General features: G+C 46.6%; 1 protein-coding gene across 4 annotated transcripts in view; it reads left to right on the top strand.

The window, feature by feature from the left end:
- RABGAP1 (RAB GTPase activating protein 1) overlaps positions 1 to 12,390 on the top strand; it is a 168,169-nt gene extending 155,779 nt beyond the window's left edge. For 3 of the 4 annotated variants that reach the window (XM_047069184.1, XM_047069189.1, XM_047069192.1), the window contains 5 exons: positions 6,620 to 6,724; positions 7,586 to 7,669; positions 8,606 to 8,677; positions 10,315 to 10,512; positions 11,844 to 12,390. In XM_047069184.1, coding sequence (XP_046925140.1) covers positions 6,620 to 6,724; positions 7,586 to 7,669; positions 8,606 to 8,677; positions 10,315 to 10,512; positions 11,844 to 11,966 — 582 coding nt within the window. In that variant the 3' untranslated portion in view covers positions 11,967 to 12,390. Of the gene's footprint in view, positions 1 to 6,619; positions 6,725 to 7,585; positions 7,670 to 8,605; positions 8,678 to 10,314; positions 10,513 to 11,196; positions 11,343 to 11,843 lie in introns of all 4 variants that reach the window. The other variant, XR_006960278.1, reaches the window with a different exon arrangement.
- Positions 12,391 to 15,871: the final 3,481 nt, after the last annotated feature.

Here is a 15,871-nt window from a genome sequence, read left to right on the forward strand (position 1 = left end):
ACTGTCTTATCAGATCCTCAAAACAACCCATGTTATGTCAGGGATAAAGTGTGATCCCCATTTATTTATTTATTTATTTATTTATTTATTTTGAATATGAAGTTTGTTGTCAAATTGGTTTCCATACAACACCCAGTGCTCATCTCAAAAAGTGCCCAAGGGATACAGCAGGAGTGCTGATCCCCATTTTACTGGTGAAGACCTGAGGCAAAAGAGGTAAACTGTCTGACATGGATCCCACTGTCAGTCAGTGCCACAGCCCTCAGATTGGAACCCAGATGGCCTGACGTCAGAGCTCACATTCCTAAGTTGGCTCAGAGGAGCAGGGCCCTGAACATCAAACTGAGGTCCCATCCTGTAGTGTCAGCCATCTCCACTAAGACAGACCTTCCCACAAGTCTGTCTTCTCGTTTCTTTTGAATCGTCACTGAAAACCAACTGAGATTCTGAAGGGAGGGCTGTGGTGTTCTCTCACCCCTTTTTTTGTTTTTGGCCTTCAGGTACTCAGTCAGGTTTTTGAAAGAACTTCATTGTCTTCAGCTTTTCCCTTCTTGCATCCCAGAGTAAAATTATGGTATGTGACTTACCGGGTTTCCAGAACACTTTTCCAGTTGATGTTTTATGTCACTTTTATTGTTCCTCATCTGTCACTTTTGTTAATATGGAAATTACTAGTTAGCCACTGGGTCCCTAGGTGACCCCAGCCATGCTTTCTCCTCTGTGGCCCGGGAGTAATACCCAGATCTAACATTGTGCAAGGCACCTGGCACAAGGCCAACAGTGAGTCCCCTCTGGCACACTTGCTGTCTGCACTGAGCGCAGCGTCAGAGTGAGAGGGAAACTTTCGGGAGCCCTCCTGCTGAGATTTGGATTCTGGCTGCACTAAGCATTACATCTGTGACCTTGAGCAGCTTGTGAACCTTTCCCGAATGAATTATTTGGGCCTGTCAAGAATCAGTTATGTGTATGGGTCTCCTCAGTTCCATACCTGCTCCATTAATCTATGTGCGTGTCCTTATGCTAACCCCACGGTTGTCATTGCTATAGCTTCACCGTCTGAAAATCAGGTCATGGGAATCCTCTTTGTTGTTGTTCTTAAAAAACAGTTTGGTTCTTCTATCATCTGCATTTCTATATAACTAATAGACTCAATTTGTCAGCTTCTAGAAATAACAGCCTTCTGGGATTTTGAGTAGGGTTGCATTGAATGTATAAATCAGCTTGGGGAGAATTGTCATCTAAATAGTATTTGAACCTTCCAATCCATGAATAGGTTATAATTTTCATTTATTTGGGTCTTTTTCAATTTCAGCATTGTTTTTACTTGTCAGTTAACAAGGCGTGCACATTTTTAAATTTATTGTAAAGGATATTGTTTTCTTAAATGCATTTTCCAATAATTTCTTGCTAATCTCTAGAAACAAAACTGATTAGGGGCACCTGGGTGGCTCAGTTGGTGAGTGTCCAACTTCGGCTCAGGTCGCGATCTCATGATTCGTGAATTCGAGCCCCGCATCGGGCTCACTGCTGTCAGCCCATTAGTGCAGAGCCCGCTTCAGATCCTCTGCCCCCTCTCTGCCCCTCCCCTGCTCGTGCTCTCCCAAAACTAAATAAATATTTGAAATTTAAAAATAGAAATAAAACTGATTACATGACCTTCTATCCTGTGACCTTGCTGAATTCGCTTAGGATTCTAATAGCTATTTTTGTTTGTTATTTAGGATTTTCCACATACACAATCATTTCATCTTGGAATAAAGACAGTTTATTTCCTTTTGAGTCTTTAGGCCTTTTTCTTGCCTTCCTGCACCCACCAGGATCTTCAGAACAGTGTTGAACGGGAGAGGCCCCCTCCCAATGAGGCTCCCTTGTTGCCGTGTCCCAGGTGTCACCTGTAGATTTTCCAGAGATCAGGTTGAGGAAGTTCTCCTTTCTTAATATTTGCTGAGTTTTTGTCATGAATGGGTGTCGAGTTTTGTTATTCTTCCTGCATTTGTTAAGATGATTATTTACTCTTTCTCGTAATTCTGTTAATATGGTGACATAATTTGATTTTTTAATGTAAACCAGCCTTGCATTCCGAGGAAATTTAGGGTTTCCTTTTTTTCCCTTCAGATTTTTATTTGTGTTAAAATTTCTGTGTTCATGAGGAATATTTGTCTGGAGTTTCCTTAATTTTGTGTTGGTGTCAGGGTAATGGCCTTCAAAAATAAATTGGGAAGCATTCCCTCCTGTTTTCTTAAGGCCTTTGTGTAGTATTCTTCCTTGATTAAATCTTGGATTTACCTAGTGAAGCCATGTGGGCCTGGAATTTTCTTTGGAAATTATTTAATAATGAATTCAGTTTACTTCCAGACACAGAGCTATTCAAATTTTCTAATTCTTCATGTGTCTACTTTTATCATTTCTGTCTTTCACGTAACATAATCATGTCAGTTATCTAATGTATTGGCAAAGTCATTGGTATTTCCATTGGTATTTCTTTTAATGTTTATAGGATCTACTGAGATGGTCTTTCATTCTTGATATGGAATGAATTTGTGTCTTCTTTTCCCTTAATCTGACATTTCTAGAAATTTATCAAGTGTGTTGATTTCTTCAAAACCCACTTTTTGGTTTCTTTTGTTTCTGCTTGTTCTGTTCCATTGATTTCTCCTTTCCGTTATTTTTTTTCTAACTTCTTTTTTAGTTTAGTTTGCTCTTTTTCTAGCTTTTTTTTTTAATGTTTATTTTTGAGAGAGCATGGGTGGGGGAAGGGCAAAAGGGAGGGGGACAGAAGATCCAGAGTGGGCTCTGCACTGACTGCATTGATCCTGATAGGGGGTTTGAACTCCTGAACCACGAGATCATGACCTGAGCCGGAGTCAGACGTTCAACCAACTGAGCCACCCAGGGACCCCTCTTTTTCTAGCTTCTTAAAGAGAAAGCTTGATCATTAATTTTGGACACTTTTTTTCTTTTTCTTTAAAAAAAAAAAACTTTTTGGGGCGCCTGGGTGGCTCAGTCGGTTAAGCGTCCGGCTTCGGCTCAGGTCATGATCTCGCGGTCCGTGAGTTCGAGCCCTGCGTCGGTCTCTGTGCTGACCGCACAGAGCCTGGAGCCTGTTTCAGATTCTGTGTCTCCCTCTCTCTCTGACCCTCCCCCGTTCATGCTCTGTCTCTCTCTGTCTCAAAAATAAATAAACGTTAAAAAAAATTTTTAAAAATAAAAATAAAAAAAACCTTTTTTTAAATTTATTATTTTTGAGAAAGAGAAAGCACGTGAACAGGGAAGGGGCAGAGAGAAAGAGGGGGGATAGAGGATCCAAAGCAGGCTCTGTGCTGACAGCAGAGAGCCTGATACAGGGCTCGAACTCAGGAACCATGAGATCACGACCTGGGCAGAAGCCAGAAGCTTATCAACTGAGACACCCAGGCGCCCCTGGACCCCTTTTTTCCTAAAATAAGCATTTTAAAGTTACATATCCCCCTCAAGCACTATTTCAGCTGCATCCTACACATTCTGATAGGTTTGTTTTTATTTTCATTCAGTTCTTATTTTTTCTTTGACCTGTGAATTGGTTAGTATCAATTAGTATTAGTTTATTAAACAACTATTAGTATTAGTTGTTTAACTTGCAACTATTAGGGATTTTTCCCAGAGATTTTTCTGTTGTTAATTTCTAATTTAATTCATTTGTGGTTGGAGTACATATCCTTTCTGATTTTAATCCTTTTAAAATATATTTATGCTTATTTTAGGGCCTACTTTTGCTCTATTTGGGTGCATGTCCCACAAGCACTTGGAAAATGTGTGTGTTCTTTTGTTGTGGGTACAGTCTTCTATAAATGTCAGTTTGGTCAAGTTGATTGAGTGTTGTTAAAATCTTCCATAAACTTACACTTACTGAGAGAACAGTGAGGAAGTCTCTAATTGTGCATTTATTTCTCCTTTCAGTTATGTCAGCTTTAATTTCCTGTAATTTGAATTTATGCATACATTTCAGATTATTATGCCTTCTCAGTGGAATGAGTCCTTTATTGTTATGAAATGTCACTTTTTGTCTCTGGCAATACTCTGCTCTGAAATCTGTTTTGTCTGATATTAATGTAGTCACTCCAACTTTCCTTATATTGCATGGTACATCTTTCTCCATCCTTTGGCTTTTAACATATCTGTGTCTTTATATTTAAAATGGTCTTTTGTAGCCAGCTTATAGTTGGGTCTTGCTTATTTTATTGAGTCTGATAATCCCCTTCTTTTAACTGCAATGTTTAGGCCGGTTACATTTAATGTAATTACTTATATGGTAGATTAAGTCTACCATCTTGCTATTTGGCTCTCTATTTGTTGCATTTGCTTTTTATTTCTTTTCTTTCTCCTTTTCTGCCTTCCTTGGTTTAATTGGGTATTTTCATGATTTGAGTTTATCTCCTTTATTACCTTATTAGCTATTCCAGAGCTTTCTTATTTCCAGGCCTCTGTCAGCATCTCTGGCCCCTTAACTCTGCCTCCTTGATGTTTTGAGATGTGCTATTTGGAACCCTTTGCCCTACTTCTTGTCCAGAATGTGCCTCTAGGTAGAAATCCAGGGTGGTAGTAGAATTCATCTTGTTTGTTTTCTTTCTCCCGGGAACCACAGTCCTGCATTTATTATTTTCATTGTCTGAAAATAGTAGTTTCATACATTTTATCCAGTTTTTTGTTTACAGTGATAGGGTAAATCTGGTCCCTGTTAGTCCTTCATGACCAGAAGTGGAAGTCTGGATTTGTGTTTATTCTCTCCAGATCCTCCCTCTTCCTATGCTTATGCAGATGGAGTGCAGGGAGTGTGGTGCCCTTAGGGGATGCTGGTCAGGCCAGTCCATTAGTTTCTGTGCACCTCCCTTTCACAGCATTGAGAGTCACTTCTTGGCGTGACAGCACCAACACTGGGCTTAATGTCACGCCACCTGGTTGTAGATTACAGCTCTGCTACATGCGCTGTGAGAACGTGAAGGAATCACTTCCCCATTTGCTTTTCTTTTCTTTCTTTTTTTTTTTTTTTTTTTAAAACAAACTGGGGAGCCACGGTGGGCAGGGAAGACTTGACTTCAAAGACCCAGTTCACATCCTGGCCGTTTCACACTTCTTAGAATCACTACCATGATAGTGATGACGAATAGCTGAGAGAACGTACGAATGTGCCGCAGGCTCCAAATTACTTCTCAGAAGAGGATAACTGAGTCCAGGGAGGGAAAAGAGAGGTAATAGGTTGCTCCACAGATTAAAGTAAAACAAGTCTTTAACGGGACTTGCCTCTCTTTACTAGTTATTTCCTCTCTTGTTTGATTCTCATTTCCCTTTTGATTGCTTCTTGGGTTTGAGCTGTAGAAGAAGATGACAAGCCACTCCCCAGAAAGGATTGGCCTTAACTCTTGGACCCCACTTAATTGCACACTTGTGCAGTTTGCCTGTAATTAATGCCTTTTTTGAGATTGCATTATCATGCCATTGTCAGTTCTCCATGTAAGGCCTCAGCCCTGCAGATCCTGATCCCCCCAAAGAAGATACATCAGGGGAGGTGGTATAGTGGAATGTGCCAGGGGCTCCATGACACCTCTTTTTTTTTTTAATTAATTTTTTGTAACATTCATTTTTAAGAGAGAGAGAGTGAGAGAGAGAGCAGAGTGGGGGAGGGCAGAGATGGAGACACAGAATCTGAAGCAGGCTCCAGGCTGTAAGCTGTCAGCACAGAGCCTGATGCGGGGCTCAAAACCACAAATTGTGAGATCATGTCCTGAGCCGAAGTTGGACGCTTAACCAACTGAGGTGCCCCTCCATGATACCTCTTTAGCTAGGTGACATCAGAAATGCTGTTTAGTTTCAGGGAATCCACCATCCATTCATTGTTAAAAAGGAGGTTGGTATATAACAAAGACCCTCCATATCTAGTGGTCTGTAACTAGGAGCTTGTGCCCTCTAACATGCTCATTCTTCACTTACTTGAAATGTCCAGTCTCAGGGACTCCTGTATCTGGCATAGGTGCATCATTTTCACTTAGACCCACAGATCTACCCACCAGACTTTTGTATGCTTTCAAAAAACACTGGGGTAGAGGGTGGCCATTTCAGATAATGAAAAGAGAGTGTCAGGAGGGAGGTGGCTTCCTTTATCAAGTGATGAGAATGAGGTGCAGAACTTGTTTGATGAAGCACATGAAATACTAAGAGTCTGGAAGAGGAAAACCAGAATTTATCATTACTATTATTAGTGATAATGACAGGTACCTTTTATTGAGTGTTTACTGTATTCAAGGTGCTGTGCGGAGTCCTTTCTGTGTTTTATCCCTCATATGACAAGCCTGAAGTTCAGAATGATTCTCAGTGACTTGTTCAAGTGGCACATGATTCGGGAATGATGGGAGTTGAGCCCAGGCTATCTGATGCCAAAGGCTGAGCCCCTCACCACTGTCCTGCACAATGTCTGTGCAAGAGACTGAGCCAGGCACTTGTGCATGAGAGTCTCTGACCTCAGGCATGTCATTTCCCCTCTCTGGATCAGTTTCCCAATCACGTTAAAATGGGATTGTGCTGGCCAATTCAGACCCCATCCGGTTCTCGATTCTTGTTGTGTGACAGCATCTCTTACATGCTTCAGGCTGAAGAGAAGGCAGATGCACTCAATAAGGAGCTGCTTATGACCAAACAGAAGTTGATTGATGCGGAAGAAGAGAAGAGACGGCTGGAAGATGAGTCTGCTCAGGTAAGGGAAGCTCAGCCCTCCCACATGCCTCTGTGTCTTGAGAGTCATGAGTCCAACTGGCGGCTTCCTGCTGCCACTGGGGAACCCGCAGACAGCTGGCTTCAGTTTCCCGCCAAAGGCTTTTTTTATTTACTGTGTAAAGCATAATGGTTGTTAATAATTGGAGCGTAGCAGGAGACAGTGGGGCAAAGACCATCCTTTCTTGGGGCAAGAGAAACTCCTGTGTGTCAGCATCCGAGTGTGACAAAGAAGAGAGTTATTTTAGCATTTCTGCAGAAGGAAAGCAGCCATCATATAATGTCTAGCTCTTCCCCTACCTGTCCGCTGGCATCTCCCCCACAGAGCAAACTCTGGAAGGCCTATCCTGAGCTAGCCCTCCACAGTCACTGGGGGCACAGACCCGCAGCCATAGGACGAAGAGCTTTGGATGCTTCGCACCACAGAGGAAGCCCTTTCTTGCCTTCACGGTTCTCCGTAATGGTCATGCTGTTTAGTCTCTGTCAGGACAGCCTGAATGAGAGCAGGGCGTTTTCTCCATCATGAGGAAGGAGCAATTCTCTGATGAGCTCTTGAGTCTGTTTGGTTTATGCTGTGTCCTCAGCTCAGGCTCACGGTTGTGCTGCACTGGCAGGGGGAGCCTTAGCCAAAGCCCCACTCCGAAACGGGGTTTGATCTTTTATGGAAGCGTTTTGACTGTTCTCTCCCTCTCCTGGCATCAAGACCAGGCAGGTGAAACAGAATGCTTCCTGAGTAGGTTGGTTACTTTTTGGAAAGCCCAGAACAGAGCAGTTAGTGCCAGAGCTTTGTATTTCCTTTAAGACATTCACTTTTCCTTTTTTTTTTTTTTTTTAACACCTGCAGTTAAAAGAAATGTGTCGTCGGGAACTCGACAAAGCAGAATCTGAGATTAGAAAAAACAGTTCCATCATTGGTGACTACAAGCAGGTGAGTGAGTGCACTGTTGGTGGGCCACATGCTCTGGAAGCCCTGCTCGCCTGGATGAGTGTGTCCCCTCCACACCCTGGGCTTCCCGGCTCTGCCACCCGCACTGACCGGTCACGGTACTTCACCGGGCAAGTGACGTCACTGATTCTTAACGGGAAAATAAGAGAAATGGTCCCTGTCTCAGAGAACTGTCATGAGGGTTCCATAAGATCGTGTCTGTAGAGGGCCTGGCACCCTGCCCCACCGATAAATAGGCATTTAATAAATGAGAGCCACGCTCTGTTCTTACGGCCTCACATTCACCTATGCTCGTAGGCCGTAGAACCGCTTCTCTCCCTGGCTGGTTTCAGTTTTTTTTCAACGTTTTTTTTTTTTATTTATTTTTGGGACAGAGAGAGAGACAGAGCATGAACGGGGGAGGGGCAGAGAGAGAGGGAGACACAGAATCGGAAACAGGCTCCAGGCTCTGAGCCATGAGCCCAGAGCCTGACGCGGGGCTCGAACTCACGGACCGCGAGATCGTGACCTGGCTGAAGTCGGACGCTTAACCGACTGCGCCACCCAGGCGCCCCTGGTTTCAGTTTTAAGAACATAACTGAACTGGTCTTGTTCTTTCCTAAACTTGGATCTCGTGCCGGCTTGTGAGTCTGTCAAGTGTGTGTAAACCGTTGGCCATTGAGTGGGGCACCAGTGAGTTCCTCGAGTCCTAGGCCCATGGATATGGAGGTGGCCCAACCAGAGGAACCTCTGCTCTTCCCCCGACTCGACTCGTCCCCCCGGCACCCTCCCCGAGCCGGCACCACCTCCACCCGGTGTGCAAGTACCGTCCTCTCCGCTCAGCACGGTCCAGCTTCCACTGCCGGATTCATCCCAAACCCAGGTTATGCGGATGATGACACTGCTCAAGAGATTGTCTCATTTCATTTGTTTCTGTAGATTTGTTCTCAGTTGAGTGAAAGATTGGAGAAGCAGCAGACAGCTAATAAAGTGGAAATTGAGAAAATTCGGGTAAGTTTTCCTCTACCAAAGAGATTCTGTACAACCTACTTCATTTTATGGCTTTGCTCAGCACAACAGATTTTGGGAGAGGGTAGTTTGATTTCCCTTTGATTTCAAACATGAGAGAAGCCACCCAGTAGTACCCTGTTAGGTTCCTGTCATGGCCTGGCTGACAGCTGGTGGTGTGCCGGTCTCCTCTGGAAGGGAGTACAGATGAGACCCAGAGATCTGGTTTTCAATCTTAAAATACAATTGGCCTTTTCCTTATAAATCCACTTAACATCCTCTGGATATCGTGACTGAAAAAAAAAAAGGCGACCCAGGATTTCCGAATGTCGTCAGTACAGCAGGTGATCACTGCAGGGCACCGAGGTGAAGGAGTCCAGCCAGCAGTGGGTTTTGCTTGAGGGTAGGGGTGCAGAGACCAGGAGCCTGTGGTATCACTTGTCATTCCCTGTGTTCTGTACACTGGGACACTCCCCTTTGGAGCTCAATTACTTCTGCTTATAATGGATCCCAAAACAACGAGGACTTTGTGTAATGTTTTTGTTTTGTTGCCAGTTTGGGGGCTTTTGTAACTTGGTGCTTTCTTTCTTTAGGCTGTCCCTGTGTTAGAAGCACTTACCACATTTTTCGGAGAGGAGTAATTTACCGAAAGATGCTTTTCTAACACACTTACGACCCCGTGGACAGGAGGGTGGGAGGGATGTGCTCATGGCCTCACACACACATCAGCAGTTTACCTGGAGCGAGAATACACCTGGCCTCCGCCCTGAGTAGAGTGTAAACAGCAGTATCTATTTTTTAAATATGACTTAGTTATCTGATTCTAAAACTGTTAATGCCCACTGCAGAAAATTTGGAAAATGAAAGAAAACAAACTCTTGTAATTGTATTACCCACAAATAACATCACCGTTATTAACACTTCGGTGTACATTCTTTGAGTTTCTGTGTTTATTTCAACGTACAAAATGCCATTCATTCTGAGATACTCATTTTTTCCACATTCACATCTGAGAAATTGGGACATGCCTTATAACTGAGGGCTTTCTAAAGTGGCTTAATTGGAAGAATGTTTTCTTAGAGGAACATGAAATGGGGTTTCTTCCAGTCAGGGCCATCTTACTTTGATGAAATGTGGTAAATATTTGTAACCATGCTTTACAGACATTTCTGTGTCCTTGGTCACCCAGCATTTAACCAGTTCACCATGCTGTGAAAAGTTCCTCAAAAACTTTTTAGAGGCTGCATACAAACTACCTTGTATAAATACAGCACAGCTCTGTATTTCCTCTCCCACAGCGGTTGGATAGTTTACACCCCCTGCCCCATTTTTTTTCTGTCTCTGATTCCACAGTGAAAATCTTTGTACATGAATCTTTACTCACTGCATCTTCGTTTTTTTAACTGAGGTTCCTAGAAGGGAGGTGACAGACCAGGACATAAGACTATTTTTATTGCTTTTAGTGTATGACACCACGTGGCTTTTCCAGTAGGGCATCTGCCAAAGAGAACATAGTTTTTCAGAAGCTGTGGTGCTCAACCGAGAAGCCATCTCTTGGCTCCCCAAAAAGGAGGCGCCCACACCTTCCCGCAGGGCTGGTTTCTCTTCTTTGCCTCTTCACATCTGACCTTCAATTTCAGCAAAAAGTGGATGACTGTGAGCGCTGCCGGGAATTTTTCAACAAAGAAGGTCGCATAAAGGGCCTAAGCTCAGCCAAGGAGGTTTTAGATGAGGACACAGATGAGGAGAAGGAGACCCTGAAGAACCAGCTGAGGGAGATGGAACTGGAGCTGGCCCAGACCAAGCTGCAGCTGGTGGAAGCGGAGTGCAAGATCCAGGTAACGGCCGCCGCCCTGGGCCCGCCCTCGTGGGCTGGAAACCCTGGAAATGACCTTTATGGTTTGGGGGTTTTTTCCCTTTTAACCTTTGACCATAATCCCTGTGGGAAGAAGCCCATTACTTACGATTTACCAGCGGATGTTTAATTAGTATTTGGACGGTCATAAGAATTGGACTTTATCAGAGAATTGTCCATCAACCTTGGGATCTTTTTGGTGAAGCAGAGAACACCTGCTTTGAAATCACAGCTGCACCACCAAACTGTGACCTTGGGTTAGTACAGAACCTCTTTACACTTCAGAGTCCTTATCTGCAAATGGAGACAAGGCCCCCCATCTGATAGTTTGTTCTGAAGACTACGTAAGATGATGCCCAGAAAGGGCTCTCGGCACTGTGTCCGAGGACTTCCTAACTGCGAACTCGTAGGTCCCAGCTCCCATCATTTAACAAGCTTTGTGACTTTGAACATGTGACCTGATTTATCTGAGCCTCCACTTCCGAAGAAGAAAGTGGGGCTTACTTAGGTCATCTGCACACTGCCGGGCCAGTTCCACGAGCACCAGTATAATACGGAGCAGAGTGGGCCCTAAGCACCGTGTGTGGAAGGGACTAAGTTCAGGACTAAAGCTTAGGGCCTGGTCTCCCACATCACACACATTCACTGGGCATCTGCTCTTTGCCAGGCCCTGTTCTAGGTGCTGGGGTTGCAAAGCTAAGACATGGCTTGTGTGACTGTCCAGGACAATCAGGAAAAGCACCACCAAGGCAGCAGTATGTGAGCTGTGGTCAAAGAATGAACCAGGGTTGCAGCTGCAGAAGAGAGAGAACAGTGAGCATCCCTGGTGGAGGGAGCGGCGTGCTGAGCGGCAGAGGGAGGAGAGGGCCTGCCCAGTGAGGAGTGCCAGGAAGGCAGGGGTGGAGGTGGGCACTGAGCTGGCAGAGTGTCTCTGGGTCCAGATTATGAAACATCTCAAATGTCTTGCTAGGGAGTCTAGACTTTAAAGGTCTTTGCTGGAAATTAGTGGCGTGGTCTTTGAACCAGACCATTAACTCTGTCTGCCTGATGTGCAGTCGGTGGATAAGAGAAGGAAGCGCTCAGTTAGGAGGTTGTTTTAATAAGTAGACGAGGCAAGAAATGAAGAGGTCTTAACTAGGAAAAATCCCAGAACTCTAGGGATTCCAGACCCTTTTATGCCAGGTGGAGACTGGGGAATTTCCAGAGGCCTCTCAAGAATACATAGGCTGAATTCTTATCTTGGCTCAGCTCTCGGGAGGCACCTCCCTTGACACTGGAGCCGAGCATGCTCACCGTACATTGTTCCCCTTGCAGGACTTGGAGCACCATTTAGGCCTTGCCCTGAATGAGGTACAGGCCGCCAAGAAGACGTGGTTTAACCGAACCCTGAGCTCCATAAAGACGGCAACGGGGGTTCAAGGGAAAGAGACTTGCTGAGTGAAGTGGCTGCCTCCAGACACCTTCAGAAAACACGACACCTTTTGTTGCCTTCTTTGGCCAGATGTGTGATTCTGTGACATGTCCCAGGACCAGAATGTACCTAAGTCAGATCCATAGCAGCATGTTGGTAGGTCATTGGACCAGAGCTCATGAAGCAGGCAGCCTCTCTGGGGTAAGGCTCTCCTAACTACTGATGCTAACAGGCCTGCTGGCTGAGTGACGCTCTGGACACGCTCTGGGAAACCATCCTCCGTGTGAGCTCCCAGGCCTCTTCCTGGTGTGGGTCACCACCTCACCCAGCCCAAGGGCTGAGTTGACATTATCGGAGTTTGGGGATCCTTCAGGCTTTTGGTTTTTTTCTAAACCTTTAATCTTTTTTTTGTTTGTTTTTAAATATACATATTATATATATATTGTGGGGTGGGGGTGGGGGGGGCAGGGGATCAGTATCGCAAATAATTCTTATCTACTTCGTGCCAGCATAGGGTCCTCCAGGTAGACGCGGAGAAGCACTTTGTTTTAAATAGGAGGGTTTCCTGGTTGTAGTTGAAGCCACCTAGTTTTGTTAAAGAACACATTGCACAGGTGTTGGGTTTGGCATTATTCACGTTTCTGATCAATTCTATGCAACTCTTCTAGTTCCTCTTGTTTTTAGTGTTAGCTGCCAAAACGTCACAGGGCTGGGCTGGGCGACTTGACCGACTGTGAGACAGGGTTAATCATAATGTGGACAAATCTTATTTTGCTTCATGTGTCGTGTGTGTGTGTGTGTGTGTGTGTGTGTGTGTATAAATATCTTTTCCCAGTGTGCCCAACTGACAGTGTTTAAATCCCAGACCGAGACTGATCTGCACAACCTAATTATGTGGATATTTGGGCACTTAATGTCACTCCAGTTCTGCTGGGCTCCACTCTCCTCCCTCACCTTCTCGAGAGCTGGGAAATGCTCCATCACTTCAAGGTCCCTAGTGCTTTTGCACAACAGGTCATACAGGCGAGGAGGACACTGCGCCGTGTGTGTGTGTGTGTGTGTGTGTGTGTGTGTGTGTGTAGACACATGTGCGGGATGCACAGGCCCAGGCCCGGTCCTGCTGACCCGTGTCCCTCCCCAGCTGTCTGGGCCCCCGGGCCCTCCCCCGAGTGTGCTGGGTGCAGACCTCGCTGTTCAGATGGGCTGCAGGTTCTCACTTCAAAACTACAGAATAGAGGTTTTAGCACCTTTAAAAAAACAAATAACCTAGACCTTTTAATTTATATAGTGATATGCTGACGGGCTGGCGCCGATGATCTGGTCTCCGCACGCAGGGTGCAGGTAGCTGTTCTAAGAGGCACTGGTTTGTGTATAAAGATTCTTGGGTTGTTTTGTATCTCTTTTCCTGTTGGCTATACTAACGCTTGCTGAGGTCACTGTGACAAGGGAGGTAACAATGGCAACCCCCACCCCCCGAACCACACCCTCCACCGCTTTCTGTGTCTTTCTTGTTCAGTTACCAAAACAGCTGTAAGCCCATCTAAAACTAGGTGCGTGGACATTGTGCTAGGGTAGTTTCAGTGTGTCAACTTTATGAACTGAAATATAAACCAGTAAAATTGTATTACTATTTCTTTTGTTGGTTTTATTTTAACAGCATATTCATTAAATATTTTGGTACAAAGAGCATCACTTTGTAGAAACCGGTTTCATCATTATGTGCTCCGGCCCCTTTCCCTGCTCCCACTGTCCGAGAAGAGCAGCCTCCGCGCTGTCGGGACAGGTGTGTGGGGGCCCCAGGCGCCTCCCCACCCCTACGGCTCCGGCGCGCCAGCGGCACGGGGTGTGGGGAGACGAGCTTCTCCTCTGCCAGGCCGACGCGTGCGCCACCACGGCAGACTTGACCCGCTTGGTGAAATCCAGTGCCGTGTTCCCGGGGCAGGCGCCATTCCCGTGTTGGAGGGTTAAGGAAGTCCTACAGGAGGTGAAAGCATCTCACCAGGCAAGAGATGGGAGGAATTCGAGGCCTGAGATGTGAATGTGCAAGAGAAGTAGCTGTGGGGGAAAAGGCAGTCCGAGTAGCTGGGGTCTAGCCCTAACACTTTTCAGGAAGAGTGGCTGCATGGACAGACACATCTTTCAGAAAGTTCCTTTCTACTTACGGGGTCCCCCTGCACCCTAAGGATGCGCAGGGCCCCGGCCGTCCCTCTTTACCACCTCGCCCCCTTCTCTGCGGCAGGAAGAAGAGCAGCCTCCCCAAGCCTGCGGTGTTCCCCGTGTGACCTGCCCTTCAGGACCCCTTCTACACCCGGCCTTGAAGAAGGGAAGGCGGTGAGTGAAGCCTCTGCCCTGTCTTCTCTCCGCTGCCCCGAAGCTGGGCAGGTGCCTCATGAGGGGCCAGGACAGTGGCTCCACGGCACATTTGGGAGTCCTCTGCCATTTGCAGGCTAGAGAACCTATCTGTGGGATCCACACTCGCGGCTAGCTGGGGCAGGAGTCCAGAAGGGCCAGCTCACTCTAGGCTTTGCCGGTCCCAAGGGTCCTGGTGTCTGGGAGTGTAGGGATTCGGCAGAAACCCTCCCCTCCCAGCTGAGCCCCAGCCCAGCGAAAGGAGTCCATGTACCAGTCAGCCTGGGCACGTTAGGCCTAAGGTCACTCAGATGGTCCTCGCTCTCGGGGAAGTCCCCGAGCTGTGTTGAGACTCAGACTGAGAATACCAGGTGCCACACTGTACGCTAAGTGCTGAAACAGGTATATGGGGCCCTGTGGGGACAGGGAGGTGAAGTGGCAGTGACCGTTTTCTGCACTGATGACCTGAAGGGGTTGTGGGATGGAGAAGCAGCAAGACCTTTAGCTGCAGGAAACGCCAGGTGGGTACGCCATGGTCTGACGGAGCGAGACTGGATAATGAGGTTGAGGCCCCTGAGGCTGAGGGGTTTGAAGGAGGAGGCAACTACTGAAGGGTTTGAAGCCAATTTGCCTTAAAAACTGGGGGGAAGAGTCCTGCCAGTCCTTTAGGAAAAAAGCTTGGAGGAGACATCTAGAGTCTTTATAAAGAGAGGTGGTAAAATAGGCCAGATTGGAGACGATTCCTGGAGAGTTACAGAAACTTGGTGAGAGAAAAGGGGAAGGACACAAAGGGAGAGAAATGGAGCTCTTGGTGTGTGGACTTGAGACTGTCCGCGAAACGCCACTGGGAGGTGCCCAGAATCTAGACGGTCGGGAGTCGCGTGGGTTTCGGGACCTTAGCACTACTGATAATCGTTTGTTGTGGGGCGCTGTCCTATGCTTCTGGCTGATGAAGCACCCCTCCCCCCAACACTGCCAACAGTTGTCACCATCAAAAAGATCTCCACGTCCCTGTGTAGATGTGGAATCCTGCAGGGCAGGTAAGACCGTACGAAATGTACACACTGAGCAAGGGCAAACTGCAGGCCTAGGCACCCCCATTTAAAGAGAAAGAGGGGCCACGGTGTGAGGCTGTGGCCATCGGGAGGAAAAGTGTAGCGTGCTCTACATCACAGCGAGGGCAGGACCAGAAAAGACTCATCGGTGACAGGGAAGTTCACTGGTGCCCAGGGTGGCAGCAGACGTGGAGGTGGCTGGAGGGAACCGTGGTAGAGCAAAGAGCACGAGGCTTCGTGCTGGAAAACTCAGATCACGCTTTTGACCGTGGCCACATCTCTTCCCGGACCGTGCTGTCAGGGCTGCTCAAAAGCAGCGAAAGTACGGCACAGGCCGCGTGGACTGCAGGCCCTACTGAACCCCAGCTGCTCTCCAGAGCCTTGAGAAGAATTCCCAGGGAGGAGGCGGCATCTTCCTTAGTCTCCCAGGAGTGCCGCCACCCCGTCTGCTCTGAATTCCAAGTCCCCGCAGCAGGAGCGAAGAAAAGAAAATCCACGGGAGCTAAAAATAAGCTGAGACCACAACT

This window comes from Lynx rufus, unplaced genomic scaffold (genome assembly GCF_022079265.1).
Source record: "Lynx rufus isolate CCGP_SWC_20201006 ecotype Redwood Valley unplaced genomic scaffold, mLynRuf1.p SCAF_10, whole genome shotgun sequence".
Classification (NCBI taxonomy): domain Eukaryota; kingdom Metazoa; phylum Chordata; class Mammalia; order Carnivora; family Felidae; genus Lynx; species Lynx rufus.